Below are 15,580 nucleotides of genomic sequence, written 5' to 3'. Positions count from 1 at the left end.
TGATTTTGAAATTATGTGTTTAAAAAAATGTTTTTTATGCTGAAAACTTCAGTTTTACAGCGGTAAATTTTAAGTTTCAGGTGTCTTTAATTAGTATAAGGAAACATTGAGAATTTCGCGAAGTGAAAACCGAGTAGAAGCTTTGATGCCATTTTTAATGTTTTTCTACACTCTCAAGTTGAAGAGTAGGTTTTTTTTAGCTGGTTTTCCCGTGTGACAGTTTGCATTGCTTTTGCAAGAGGATATTGGAAAGCACAAACAGTACAGAAAGTGGGACGTCCCGAAATTGAGGAGAGAATTTACCGAGGACGGTCGATTAAAGTTCATTATATGTAATAATCACCTTTAAATCGTAATCACGTTTACCTTTTGTGAGAAAATTGTTTTTTTTTTGCTGTTAACATTAACTGCACTAACCGGTCTCAGAAGTTAATGAATCTATCTCGTTCCGAGCGATCAAGTCATAAACGTCTCGATGGCTGACTGCGCGGTTTGTTTGATGTGATCGTGAGTGCAAGCCAATTCTTTAGTGATTGGGCGTCGCTTCTTTTAGTACATGATCTTAGGGTGTCACTCCAAGATTGGGTGTGATCTTCACATAGGAATACATTCCCACCAATAATGGGTAAATAATCAAAGAGTGCTATTCACGAGAGTGGCTTTTTCCTTTTTAAACGTACAATCTTGCTAATGGGACCATTGAATACATCGCATTGAGTTCCACGAAGAAGGCAGCAAATTTATTCTTGACATACGGTCCATTATTGTCAGACCTTTGGGATTGGCTTTCCATGAGTTCCGAGAACTAAGCCTCACTAACTTTAAAGATGGCCTTTTTCAAGTGATTTAGGTAATTGATTTTATGTGAAATATTATGTATTGCACACCAATTAGCTCTAAATTCCTTCATTATCATTTACTTTATTGGATAATGGTGATAATTCTACTCGTTTCTTTTTTCGAACACCTTGCCATTGATCTAGACAATTGTTAACTTTCTATTCTTATTTAGAAAGCATTCCATGAAACAAGTAACTTTGAACGTAGCCATGCGCATGGGTGCTAAAAGATGTCAAAATATTGTTCACTAAACTTAGTCTGAGGTTTGCGTTGGAATAAGGTGGCTTGGTGGTGAACAGATCCGGGATTGAATCCCGGCTAAGGCCAATGATTTTTTTCACGCTGAATTTCATCATTGTTCATGGTTTTATTTGAATTTCCGTGGCTTTAGGAGGCGAGGCATATAATAATAGCGTGACAGAGTGGAGGAACGTGAAGAAATTTAGAGCTATTTCGATGCGTGTTGAACACACTTTTCTTTCATGTTTGACCAGATTTTTACGTGCTACCTTAGTAGTTCTTTCATAAATGGCACATCTGATTCTTGTAATGCTCTCTAAAATTTAAGAATTCTTTTAGTTTCCGTGTATCACCCTGGCTTCTGGTTCACTATAGTCTCCTACAGAATTAATTTAAAATTATATTTCACGATTGAAAACTTGAGGAAACGTGTCCTTAGAGATAAAAGTTGACATTGCGCATTGTGTTAGTGATTCTTTTGAAAATTTTAATGTGTTAGCTACAGCTTAACGTTCAGAGAGTCAAAAGATAGGAATATTTTCTGTGATTTTACCACCAGATATTTGATGAACCTGTCTTTCATTTCATTGAGTGGACTTAAAATGTTATAATAGACAATGGGGAGACGATTCAAAACAAAAGAAAGCATTTTTTAAATATATGAGCGATTACAATCACGTAAACCAGATTAAAATCGTTTCATGTGGGTGCCACATTTACATCCTTAAAAAGATGACGAACAATCGGCTGCAGTTTATTTCTTATATACGACATCAAGTATAGAGAAATGGACAAAGGAAATCACATTGTACATTGGCGTTCACGAAGTTTTTCCTATCTTTCTGGTTATTTAAATAATTTATTCGCTGTGATTTCTCCCAGGAATATATTAAACTTTCATGCGGTCGCTCCGGTCTTCTCACAGTGTGGTCTGCGTTGGGGGAATCCCTCGGGTGATCTTGAATTTAAATTTAATTTGTATTTTAAATTCCATTTCGGAGTAGTTTGACGCTTGTTTTCTTGTCTTGCAAGTGAACAGTTCGTTGTTTGAGTCGATAAAATTTTCACTAAAGCATTTCTATGGGGAATAAAAATGCGCATCAATGAAATATCTTTTCAAGGTCCTTCCAGGTAGGATTCATTTTTTACGGAGAGTCATTAACAAAAGGTACTCTTCATAGCAGTAAGTAGCAGCATGAAAATACTGCATGTAGTAATTTATTTGGATTTGTTATTCTTGTGAATCTGTCGAATCAACTTATATTATTGTGCTTAATGACTCCTCATCGTTTCCATAATCTGGAATAATCGGTATATCCATCGTCATAAATGAAATACGTGGGCTAAATAGAGATGGCCAGCATTCAAGGATTCTCACAGTTGCTTACATATGTCCTGCTGTCAATGCCTCTTGTCAAATTAAGGATTTATGCAATTGACTACCTTCGCCAATGTAAGTTCACTTGCGTTTCAATTCCGCAATTCCGCTGCATGTTAAAATACATAATTAAATAGAGTACTCCTTGCATCCTATGTATACATTTGGAAAAAAACTAAGAAAAATTTGTTAGGTCCTGCATTATTTGCAAAGGCGTCACGCTTAAAAAATCTCACATTTCAAAATGCATTCTTTCCTTATGTTAATGACAAAGAAGTTTTTTAAAGCTGAGATGTGAATCTATCCGTAAATTTTGTTTTTTTTTGCATGAGTTCTATAAATTTGACCCGCAGGTAACACTGTAAACCTCCAGTGCTAGCGTTGGAATTTTGATGAACGCCATTTTAGCGTACACTGACTTATAAATTTTATAATGTTTACATTTCTCACCTCAGTAAGTAAAATATTAAGCTTGTAAATTTTGTTTTTCGCAAATTCTACGCGTTATTTCGATTTTTTTTCATGCTCGAATTGGTATATTTACATTTATTTTTCCGTAAAATGTTTGGTGGAATATTTGTTTATCATTGAAATATTTTTCAGCAGTATTAATTGTTTACCAAATCATTAAATACTTATATTAGACTCGATGACTTGAAGGAGTTTATTATTGGAATGGCGTCTTAAAGGCCTCTTAGCGGCTAATGCAATTCCGAACTACTATCTTTCTTGCAATTAATTTGAAGGAAATTAGTGCAAGCCCTTACAATCGTATCAATCCTGTCCTATAATTGCCTTAGATTAATCACAGAAGAAGAAAACACTTCTGCCAATAACCCAGTGAAATGTACTTATGCCATTTTGTTATTCTCTTTTATTAAGAACCATGATTTTGGAAACATTTAAATGAATACGGGCTTATTATTTATCTAACCTTGATAATAATAACTTGATCACTTTATTGTCATCTTCTTGCCTTATTCAAAATTTACATCCCCGTACGAAAGGTCTGCAATCAGCTATTGCATCATAGCATTCATGGCCTCTGGAATATGTGTGTAATTATGTGACAGATAGGTTCAAAAGTGTGGGCCAAAGGTAGATTTATATTCGGGTCTGATTGTAAGATTGCACGCCTCACGATGAATTCCTCACCCAATTCCAGCTGGCCCATCAATTAGTCGCCCAATGTCGGTCAAGGATCTTCGCACCACCCTCCGTCGTTGCAGTGAGCCGTACCCTTGTCCAGCCATCTCTCCTGTGCCTTCTTATCCGCGACGGATTTATGTCCGCAACGGGTCCCCGCATTGTGAGTGCGAATAATATTTACTGCTCGGCCCCCGGCAGCCGCCACTGACGGAGATAAAACAGGGTGAAGTCGCTTCTTGCGCGCGTCTTGACGATGGACGCAAACCTAATCCTTCGACGGAAGCGTATGTTGAGACTGAAGCGCCAAACGTATAGAGGGAGAAAGAGTCTTTCATGTGCGAATTGCTCATTTAAAATCAAATCAACCGATTTGGGCGTTACTTCGCGGAATATAGTAATATTCATGGTAGCACAGTGAAAAAAGAAAGGACTGTTCCACAAATACTTTTATGCTGCTTACAGGCTTCAACGACTTAGCGTCTGTTTGCTCTGATAATTACGCTAAGCCGTGAAAATCAGTTGACAGCATTAAATTGTTTGTGGAACGGTACTTTGTTTTGCTTTTTTCTACCACGAATTGTTCATTTTAACCAATTAATTTGCACGGGACGAATGGATTGAATCAAGTTATTCGTTTTCATTGGTTAGTAGGGGAGACCGGGGCACGTTGGCCATAGGGGCAGGATGGCCCAGTCGAGCTAATTCATACAATAGACACTGAATCGGGCTAGGAATCTATCAGAAGGTTGGTAGCACACTTCCCCTTTCTCCACAATACCATTATGACTGACGGAGCAGTTTTTGATAAGTTGTAGCGATTAATTGTATTTGCGCGTGTTTCAGTAAAATTCTACTCCCAGGTAAAATGTGTGTTATTTAAGTTTTGATCAATTTGGGCCCAATAGTTGAGTACTATAATTAAAGCTCATAGTTTAAGGATAACTTCTGTGTGGCATACAATCTAAATTGCTTCAGTGAGTTTTGTAACTAATAGAATTTATTGTAAAAATGGCGATGGGGCAGGTTGGCCCAGCGACGACGGGGCACGTTGGCCACCCAGGCCAACATACCCCGCCCTATGCATTCCTTCGTTAAAAATGGCCTAATTTTGAATAAACGGTCACTTCCATCATCAAATGAGCTGTCATTCAGGTGTAAATGACTTAACATTGTTTCAAAGTGGTTACAATGCATGTTTGCCGACAAGAGTGTGGGGATGTACCTTTTGTTAAGTTTTGTTACCTTTTTGGACCAACACATTCGTTTATTTGGGTATTTATCGTAGTACGACATTAGCATTACCTACATGTCATATTACCTGATTTTATCATGTCATACGTTCCTCCTTCTCCAAAGCTAGATTTACATTTTTCTGGTCAGCATATATGTCACTGTTTATGCAAATGTGCTTAAGCAGCTCGTCCGAGAAAAATGGAAAAAAGTCGAGTGGACTTACGCATTTGATTGCCTCTTCAGTGGGAAGAATTACAATTAAAATTGAGCTCGAAAGCTGGATTACCCCTTCCTCACTTACATGAATTATTTTCTGTTACATTTGAGGGTAAGCTTGTATCAATAGTCAACTCCAGAGGTTCCGCTGGGTATGGGATTAGTCGTCTTTGGGAGCGTTGGGTTAGGTCTGAACCGCTTAGACACAAAGACTCAATTAAATTCACAGAGGCTACTAAAATATAAGCGCAGTGGTGAAGACAGACTTCTATTTGAACGTAACATAGTATCACAATGTAACGGATGTCAACTGGAGCTAAAAAAAATAAAATACGCGCGTCCGATATAGGAAGATGAAGATTCACTGTGCCTAAAGTGTGCCTTTTTCGACGGTCAGCCTGGAGCACAATGTATTTAGTGCACAAATTGCAAGCATTGGGCTCTTTAGACATGTGTGAACAATGAAATCCGCGTACTATTTCACAAGAGCAATAATTGTGCTGATCCTTTGTATCTAGGCAGTCACGAAAGTTAACTGGTTTGTAATAGTACGCCAGAAATCCTAATAATTTTAAGCTTTCCCGTTGTTTTGGTAAAATGATTACATATATTGAAATATAGTTCGTAATAACTATTAGTTTTATTTTGATTTTCTAAAACCATACTAGTTCAGCTTAACAAAAAATACATGGGCCAACGTGCCCCAGCCGCTGGGCCAACTTACCCCGATGTAGGGGCAGATACCTGTCATATGCCCAGTATTTATTTATTTTTTTAAATTTACAACTCATATATTCATGTTTAATTATTGCCATCCAGATTTAGAAAGACTGTTCTATAATTTAGCAATAATTTCATAAAGTTAACAATACATAAATAAAAAATATTTAAAAATGTTACAAAATCGGGCCAACGTGCCCCGGTCTCCCCTAATGAATGAAAATAACCATGCGGTTCATGTCGTCAATGAGGCGTGGCGTTGCGTGGAGGGAAATAGATTCACGCCGAAAAGAGTTTAGCTTATGCTAGTATCCCACATTAAGGATTTTGGGCCAAATGCGATGATAATTAAAGATTTAACAATCATACCGATAATATTAGGGGAATTTCTAGCATGATACGATATTAATAAAATTAAAAAGTATCAGACAATATTTACGCTTATTATTGAGGTGAAACATTGAGCAAACAAATGAAAACTATTGCATTAGTTACAACTTAAAATGTTTCTCTCGAAATAAAAGAAATGCAGTTTAAAAAATTCAACTTCAAAATCTATATATTTCTATAATCGTTTGCGATTCACCATCCATGTAACATTTAGCTATACAAAGCAATCCTCTACGGATTTTTTGCTCGTCGTATAATTTTGGATCGATGAAATCATTTGGTTCACAGTTCAAACTTCGGTCGAAGAGTTCCATCTGATCTCCCGTGTTAATTTTGCTCGCGTTGTTCTTTGCGCTCATTTCTACATCTACATATTACACCTCGAGCCGCCTCAACAGGTGTGAGGCAGGGATGATAGGACACCAGCCGTATACAAAATAAAGAAAAGAAATTGGATTTTGCCATTACTTGTTTATGAAATCCCAAACCAAGGATTTTTAATGCAGTGATAGTTAAAACGATAAAAGCCAAAATAATGGTACCATGAGAATTTCAAGTATGGTATGCCATCAAGAAGAGAATTGAAACGAAGTCAGGCAAATTTTGACGTAAGGTGTAAAGGTAATAGTTTGTTAACTTAAACAATTACACCAGCAAATATTTTTTCAAAAATCCCAGTAAGGCCGCAATTTTACCATGGAATGTCTGGCTTTTTTCCATCTTCCTCAGCGCCCTTGTCCTCGTCCTTTTACTATTATGTGCTTCTCTTCCTTTCCTTCCTTACCTATGAATTTATTTGTGTATTTATTCAAAAATAAAAATACATTACACAATTACTCAATTCTGATTATTCTTCGACTCTAGCGATTCACCATCGACATAGCCTACAACGATACGAAGAACAGTCTTCGATGGATTTGCTACTTGATATGTTGGGTATTATCGCTATCATCAATTGGTTCGCAGTTTTCATTTTGATTCGTAGGGTTCGTTCTTGGTTCGATCCGTTTTGCAGTTTTCATTTATTCCGCATGGTTCATTTCAATTTCTATGAATTCTGTCGGAACAATGGAACATAGTGAAGTTCTGAGATGGGTTTCTCCGTGTCGCTCAGAAACGTACACGTTAATTATTGCTCCCTCCCGTACACGTTAATAGAAATTGAAATGAACCATGCGGAATAAATGAAAACTGCAAAACGGATCGAACCAAAAACGAACCCTACGAATCAATTGAGCAATGTAACCCTAGAACGTAGCCTTCGAAGAGTCTAGCGGCAGTCTCAGTCTGATTCGTCTAAAAGGGGTTGCTCGACTCTCCCTTCGCTCTCAACAGTTTTTTTTATGAATCGCGCCGCTTCCGTTTGCTAGTTACTAAGTTCACGGATTACATCTTTCTGCGCTGAATCCCATAAGCTTGCCGCGTTTTCCAGTTGCTTTGTTAGTTTTGAACCATTTGTGAGAAAGATTCATCAAGTCACTCGAATCAATCGAAGAGACTGCTCCAAGCCCTCCACATCCCTCGTGGTCACTATGAGCTCCGAAATTCGCATATCCTCCCTCCTCAAAAAGGGATTCTGCGTGGGAAGGATGGTCGATTCGTTCCAGAAAAATGACGCGCGGAGTAATTTCGGCATTTCCGGTCGGAATCGCTGTCATCAACCACCCACCAGCGATGCCCAATCGAGGGTGCAAAAATATGGGTAAAATTTAGATTGGTGTTTCATGTAAATATTTATCATCGGCTTCACAGAGCGTGTATACGAGAGCGAAAAAGACCAAGTCAGCTGAAAATATTGGTTGAAATGGAAATATTTCATGAATTGGATGGATGAGGTAGACACTCTGTGGAGATCCATTGTGAGATATGAAGTGAAACACTTTGCACTTTCCACATAAAAATTAATTAAACTACAGTCGACATGATTCGCTGCACTGCAGTCTTAGTCTTGATAATGCTGAAGTGCAGCGAAACATGTCGACTGTAGTTTAATAATTTTTTATGTGGAAAGTACAAAGTGTTTCACTTTATATCTGGAAATATTTCGCCATAAAAAGTAAAGCTTTGTGGAATTATTCGTGTGCGTGGAATTAATTATGTCTATTTATTGAACTTTTACGAAGAAAGTCCGAAAAATCGACCCTAGTGTTAACTTTTGGACTTTCAATTTTCAAGGTTCCATTACCTTGAAAATACTCCATGCTAGATTAAACCTAAGTATTTCATACAAATAATTTGAGGAATCCTTTAAGTTATATTTAAAAAATGGGTTCAAATACACTCATTCTCACTAGATCTCACTCCACATTTATCCCTCCATTTTTCCTACATGATTTTCTTGATTAGCCACAATTTAGTCCTTATTGATACATCTATTATTGATAACTGCGAACTGTTCTAGCATTTCTACTCAACTTGCGGACGATAAATTCTAACCGTCGTGAACACTTTTTTTTTGTGTTTCACATGAGGTAGGAGACCAATCTTCGTGTGGACTGATGGTACACAAGTTAATAGCCATATTAAATAAATTTGAATACCTACTTTTCCATGATAGACAATTGTTTTTGGCATGAAGTTATAAATCAGTATGGCCCAGTAAAAATTGTTTTGTTGGTGCAGAACTAATAATTATTCGATGATGCAGTTTTCCGTTAACACCTTGGCAAGTAACCTGTAAAGTCTTACCGTAGGCCTTCGTGGGAGTATTCAATGCGTGGGTATGAAGAGGTGGAACCGTGAATGGAAGATATATACAAATTTGTGCGCAAAATCGACGGCGAGATTAATTAACCATTCAGCAAGTTGAATGCTGCTTTCTCGACGAGACCCTTTCGGCCCATTCTCATGCAAATTCATAACGATAATACCCCCATCGCTCGGGTAGGTGGGATTACGACCCCAGGTACTGCGAGAAAAATGTGCTGTCAAGCGAAGGTACTCACCTACTACGGCACCGGAAACCAAGAGGAAGATCGCGGAGAACAGGACTGTGGTCTTCGTATCCATTGTCACGGCGCTTCGCTGACACCACGTGGAGCGACGGAGTAGGCCCGTTGTCTTGGAGGCAGTGGAGGCGATTTTTCTCTAAGCCGTCCGAATTACGAGTCCCGTTTGGAAGGGGACAAATGTGATCCTCTCAGCGGGTTTCGCGCCCTCCGAGTGGGGGAGAGTGCGTCCGCGAAGATCAACAGTTGGGGTGGGCGAAAGATGAAGGGAGCTAAGGCTTGGCGCCTCCAATTTCAAGCCCTCTTTCGTGGTCTTAAAGGATGAGGGCCGATTTGCGCAGATCACACAAACACTCGCATACAATCCAGGATTCTCCTACCGAAGTTCTATCAAATTTCCGACCGCTGTGGTCCAACAGGGAGATTGGTGGCTATGGAAGATGGGGAGATCGGGCTTTGGGTTGGGACGAATGTAATGCGAGAAGGGAGGCTTCTCAGGAAAAGAAAATAAGAACGAGGAGACTTCTTTCTTCGATCCTTGAAATTACTGTCCTGTGCGGTGATTTTCGAAGATCCCTGCTAGCAAATTCCTTTCTTATTCGCATCCAATGAGTGGGGTGGAGGTTTAGGAAGCGAGTTCTGTGCTCTGGGATCGCAGATGGCACCGATAATCGGGCGGGAAGTCGTTAAGAGGTCCGGCCACTTCTTCCTATCCGGCCTCCTATCGCACTTGTTTTATCACTCCTTGGAATAGTCAATCTTGCCACCTGATGAATAGTTGAGCGAAGCCGACACTTGTCGCGCTATCCACCTTTCAACACGCTCTAGCGCGGAGATATATATCCACTCGCCTTAATCGTGAAAATGGAGGAGTTGGCGCTTCTGGTTAATGAGACGACTTCGTAGATGACCGTACGGCGACGGATGTGCGTAATAAAAAAAATATAAAAAAACTTCGCTCACTTGGGCTGGAAAACGGGTTTTCCGTAAGAAGACGACGAGGTGGATGGGGAGATGGGAGAAGAAAAGGTGTAATGTATTGGAGGGTAAGGGTTTGCGCGCACAGACTTGCGGTTGTCTGCTGCTGAAAAACACGTCGACGGCGGCGCTCCTCAAAAAAACAACCAGAAGCCTTGCTTTATCCCGCGCACTTCATAGTTCGCAACAGCGGGCGATGAGACACGGAGATGGGGGAGGAGCAGACTGGATGTCGGGCGGAAGCGTGCCTGGTCGAAGACGTGATTGCCGCTGCTCGCACCGCGATCTTCTTTTGTCCTTCCCCCGCGCCGTCCTCACCAACACTACGCTGCGCTCCCCACTGTGCTCTGCTCTATAACGAGAGAGGAAGAGAAAGAACGGAGGGAGGCACGCGTTTGTTATGAAGACGTCGCGGTGTGACCGTCCGCTTCCTTAGCGCACGGGTATATGAGCACAGGGGGAGAGAAATGTGCGTGTTATAATGAGCGTGAATGTGTGTGCGTGTGTTGGCCGGTCTCTCACTCGCGTGTGTGTTCGTGTGTGTTTCTCTATACTACTACACAGTGGTGCTGGAAGGAGGGGAACTTTTAGGAGTGGGGGAGCATAGAGGATGGCATATGAGAGTGGGGATGGGGGTGTGTGTGTGTGTTTCTGGTCTCGTTTGGAGCAGGAGGGGGAGGAGGGAAGAAGAAGAAGATGGAGGAGGAGGAGAGCGGAGGGGGTGGAGGCGAGTGTGGAGTCTCCGTGTGGAGCGCTGTGCCAAGACGCTGAGAGTGGTGGCGCTGAAGGGACATGCGAAAAGAGGGAGAGGGGAGGGGGAAGTTATGCACGGGGGGTGGAGGGGGGGGGGAAGGCTCTTAAAGTGGACGCCAGAGGAGAGGGGGTGGGGGGCAAGTGCTGAAGAAAATGAAAGTGGAAATCACTTACTCGAGCTCGAAGGTTGGTTTGGATAGGTGAGGGTAGATCTCACCTCGAACCAAGCCAGAGACGTGTAAATTTCTCACGGGGTGGGGCAGAGGGGCAGTTTCTTTCCCTCGCACTTGGGGAATTTTGTTTGGGAGTTTCCAAAGATCTCATTAATGATTTCAACCAATAATGCTCACTTTTTTTTAACTTCGAGACTAGTAGCTATTCAAGAAGCGGCAGAGCACTGATATTACCTTCTTCTTAAAAAAGATATCTAGTCGATGATGAGCAATCAACTGGAAGGGTAAACATTGAAGAGAGAGCAAATACAAGAAGGGTTAAAATCATTGTAAATACACTCACGATCAGTGATTCAACCTGAAGGTTGGTTTAGTTAGGTAAGGATAGAGCTTAAATTAGATTAAGTCACAGTTATGTGAAATTGAATATGTTGGGTTGGGCGGTCAGTTGCTTAGCCTTGGCCACCTCACACTTCGAGGCTGATGTTTGAGGGAATTCGAAGGCTTCACCCGGGGATTGAACCAAGGACCTCTTGATCAGCAGCCAAGCGCTCCTCCCACTAGGCTGCCACGCCCCCCTGAAAGTGGAAATGAGGATTGATGTAGCTAGTGGCATCTACCGGTGGCGGACGATTGAATTGGCGTTGGATGGAAATGGCACACATTTGGGGGAAACTGGAGTCATTGCGAGCAGGATAGAACGAAGAGCTTAAAAGTATGATTGGCCAAAATTTTACCATTTGTTCTATTAAATTCACCCTAATATTACCCATTCTTGTGGATGAATGAAAACTGGTCCAAAACCATGCCATAGCATAAATTAATGTTCCAATATTGCCCATTCAGGTTAATGAATGGAAACCAGTCCATGATTTAATTTTCAAATTGGAAATAATATAACCGCTACCAAATCAATTCCCCAAACAGGATCTTAATTATTAATGTAATTACTGCTTAAGGCATGATGCGTGCTGAATTATTAAATTAAGATAAAAATATAATGTGCTTCAGTTATGACCTCTCATTGGCATGAGGAATAACGTATGGTAGAAGGTTTACCCATGCTATTATTAAACTAGGATATTTTCTTTCCTTCGGAGATGGTGGTAGGGAAGGGACTTGCGAAAAAGAAGGGGAGCTCACGGAGACGAAGGAGAAGTTACGTATGGAAAGAGATGGGGGGGGGGGAATACAAGCTGCAGAAATGGACGCTAGAGGGGGAAGTAGTTTGTGTGGGGAGAGAAATGAAAGTTTAAATTAAGAAGGTATTTGCGCCATCTACCGGTCGCGGCCGATCGAATACGAGTCGGAACCAAAGAGCACTCGACAAGGGTTTAAATCGAGTTATTACAAAGCATTCTCTGCTTTTTCCACGGCTTACCGCGTCTGGGAAGGCCACTCGGGTTTTCTACCACGTCAATGTTGTCATGGCTGCCGAGGTTTCGGAAACCGGGTCTGGTCACATCCTTTGGGGTGAGAAAATGAACCGAATTGGTTTCCGAAACAGTGGCAAGCATGTCAAAATTGACCAGAGTCTAGTTATTACGCTTAGCGTAGGGCCAAGAGCAATTTAAAATGTGAATTACGCGTGTTTACCGACTGATACTTTTTAAATTGCATATATGTGAAATATCCTCCGTGCCAATATTTCAATAAACCGGAACTTAAAAATATATTTTAATTGAATTAATGGACCAAATTATCTAATCAACCTTCAAATTAGGGTCTTTAGTTGTTACCATCATTCAAAACTTCATTCATGACTTGCAAAAACTATTGGGGGGGGGGTCCAAACCGGGGATCTTTCCCCGGTAAATTTTATTAGTTGTGAGTTTTAAGTTTTTTAAGCATTTTATAAGAGTCATATGATCAACATTAGAACCCTGATTACTAGCATCCCGTTATCTGAACATTCCGGGGAAAATCAACTATAATACTTGGCCATGATACGTGTTAATTTATTGAAATGAAGGAATACTTCCAGCACATTGATCATGATTTCACTAAAGGGTGAGGTGGTTGAAAATTGTACCAGTGCTGCTAGGTATAATTTCAGCTTATGTAATAGAGCTTAGTTTTTTAGTTTATCTTTTTGTAATTATCTATGGAAGCCTGAAATTAATAATTGTCTTCATTATTACCTTGACATTAAATATGGTAAATCATTAAATCAATTCGTATTATTAGCAGTTGGGGCCGTAGCTTTTCATAAGGATGGGTTGCTGAAAAATCATTCAGTTTCAAATACAAAAGTGTTATTAACTTAGTATGTAATTAATTATTAATCTAGTATATTTTCAGTTCATTTGTCATAGTGCTAAAAAAGGGATGTGAAGTGAATGAAGAGAGAGAAACATTACCGTTTGTTGGTCCAAAACCGTTGGTCCATTACCGTTGGTTGGTCCTTGTCATAGCATAAATTCATTATACATGAGCATTTATTTTTTTTAGATGCACGATGTACGACCAATTTAGTCGGTTAGTTCTTAAACTGCGAAGTCATTCCGAAGTATTCCCCACTCTAGTTTATCAATGTAAACCCTCTAACTCGCCCCTCGTCTATCATTATCATCAATTTCTTGGTAAGGAAAGTGGTAAATTAAAAAAAAAGACATTTCTCGTAGTTTGGGTCATGATTTAGCAAATTATTATTGTTTCGTAGAAACTTGAACAGTTTCCTTTTGGTGGAAAAAGTAGAAACTTGATGAAAAATTTCTCCGGATTCCCACCAGGCGTGGTATTGGGTTAATTCTTCCAACGTTTCAATGGCTGAGTCTGCCATCGTCCACAGGAGTTTACTCTTAGTGGTACTTTTTTACGGTACTTGTTTCATATCATATATATATCATATAGTATATATATTCATATCCCTGTTTGCCGTTATTGTTGTTTGTGGATGTAGCGATTAATGATGGCATTCCAGGCACTGCTCAGTTGGATACAACAAAAACCAGGACCAACCAGGGATAGGAATAAATAAATAAATAAGTACCGTAAAAAAGTACCATTAAGAGTAAACCCCTGAAGACAATGGCAGACTCAGCCATTGAAACGTTGGGAGAATTAACCCAATACCACACTCGGTGGGAGTCCCGAGAAATTTTTCATCAATCTAAACGCCGGGAAAACCTAAAATTTTATAAAGTAGAAACTTAGTTATTTCATTGTTAGTTTCGGTATGAAATAGCCCTTTTCCTTTCTGTAAATGCAATAAATAGAAGTAGGTATGAAAAGATTGGAGGGATGAAAGAGTCAATTTAAACGTTTCCTTCTTTGAATTGGATTTAAGGCGCTTCCAGTTGTCCAACTGTGCGTATATTATTGTGCGTTTGGAGAATAATTTTCTTAGAAGATGAAGTGAACGGATAGGAGGAGGATCGACGATGTGTTGGACATGGTGGGTGAGAGTGGGCAGCTTCTAGATGAGATACGGAGGAGGCAAAATATGAAAGTAGCTGGGACTGAGCGATACTGCGATATTTAAAACAGTGTTTGAAGGTAGAATGTTGGGTAAACGAGGGAGAGGAAGGAAGAGAATCCGATTTTTGGGTAGAATGAGAGGGAGCTGGCATTATTATTAATTTAAGAGGAAAGTCCGTGAAGAGAGGTGAGGCTACCGGAATACTTCTTAAATACTTCATGCAAACCTCCCGTAATCGGTAGAAAACTTCAATTACGATGTCATCCATAGCTCAAACTTGAGCCACGAGTAAAATTATCGTGTTTTTTAAGGTAGTGAGAGCTTTTTTTGACACTCGGATGTGTGAGTAAGTCCCCTAAATCGAGTTAATGAGTGGTATCGGAATGGAAGAATCCCATAGACGGTTCAGTCCCTGCTCAAACACGTGCTAATACAATCTTCTTCCGTCTATGATGACTGCATTCGGATATATCCCTAGATGGACTCGTATGACAGATGCGAATTCTTTACCCAGCGTCATCGTTTATATTTATACCGCTTTATAGCGCGCGCTTGTGTAGTTAACGACGCTGTCAGCTGTTGATAAGCTCGTGACAGATACATTAATCTTAGGCACCGATAGGCGATAAATAGAGTCATCGTAGGGGGAATTATGTTTCGGTGCATGGCTGAGTTGCTTTTCCTTAGACTCATATGATGATCTCTCAATATTTTCATTTATATTTTTGAAATTCAGCCTTAGGCTTCGTCTTAAAAAAAATCAATACGGCATCACGAGTCCATGGGAGAAAGTGAAAGAAACTACGGTATTCGAAAGCCTAAAATTTTTGAATTTTGATATTTAGTTATCGTACAAGGTATTAGATGGAATAATAGATCCCTCCCATCTCAGTGACCACAATAATCACGTTTTTAAAGTCAATTCCACGCTTCTACACCATTCAAAGAATCTTTAAATTTTTGATGTTCTAAATACGGAACTTAATGCCTTTCATAAACTATCAGTACTGCGTTCTGAGAATTTTTTTTTTACATGCAATAGTTTTTACGTTCGTAATGACCATGTATAAGGAAAATCGGATCAATTTTTCTTTTATCTCGGAGTTTTTTGTGATCTTGGATTCTTTCTGCCATTTGGTAG

General features: G+C 39.8%; 1 protein-coding gene across 1 annotated transcript in view; it reads right to left on the bottom strand.

Annotated features, from left to right (window-relative positions):
- LOC124158495 overlaps positions 1 to 10,621 on the bottom strand; it is a 660,029-nt gene extending 649,408 nt beyond the window's left edge. Inside the window, exon 1 of the mRNA XM_046533617.1 lies at positions 9,112 to 10,621. Within this exon, the coding sequence (XP_046389573.1) occupies positions 9,112 to 9,175 (64 nt within the window). The 5' untranslated portion in view covers positions 9,176 to 10,621. The remainder of the gene's footprint in view (positions 1 to 9,111) is intronic.
- Positions 10,622 to 15,580: the final 4,959 nt, after the last annotated feature.

The sequence above is a fragment of the Ischnura elegans genome, chromosome 5 (genome assembly GCF_921293095.1).
Source record: "Ischnura elegans chromosome 5, ioIscEleg1.1, whole genome shotgun sequence".
NCBI lineage: Eukaryota > Metazoa > Arthropoda > Insecta > Odonata > Coenagrionidae > Ischnura > Ischnura elegans.
The sequence above is the reverse complement of the archived record's forward strand: the minus strand, read 5'-3'. Positions and strand labels throughout refer to the sequence as shown.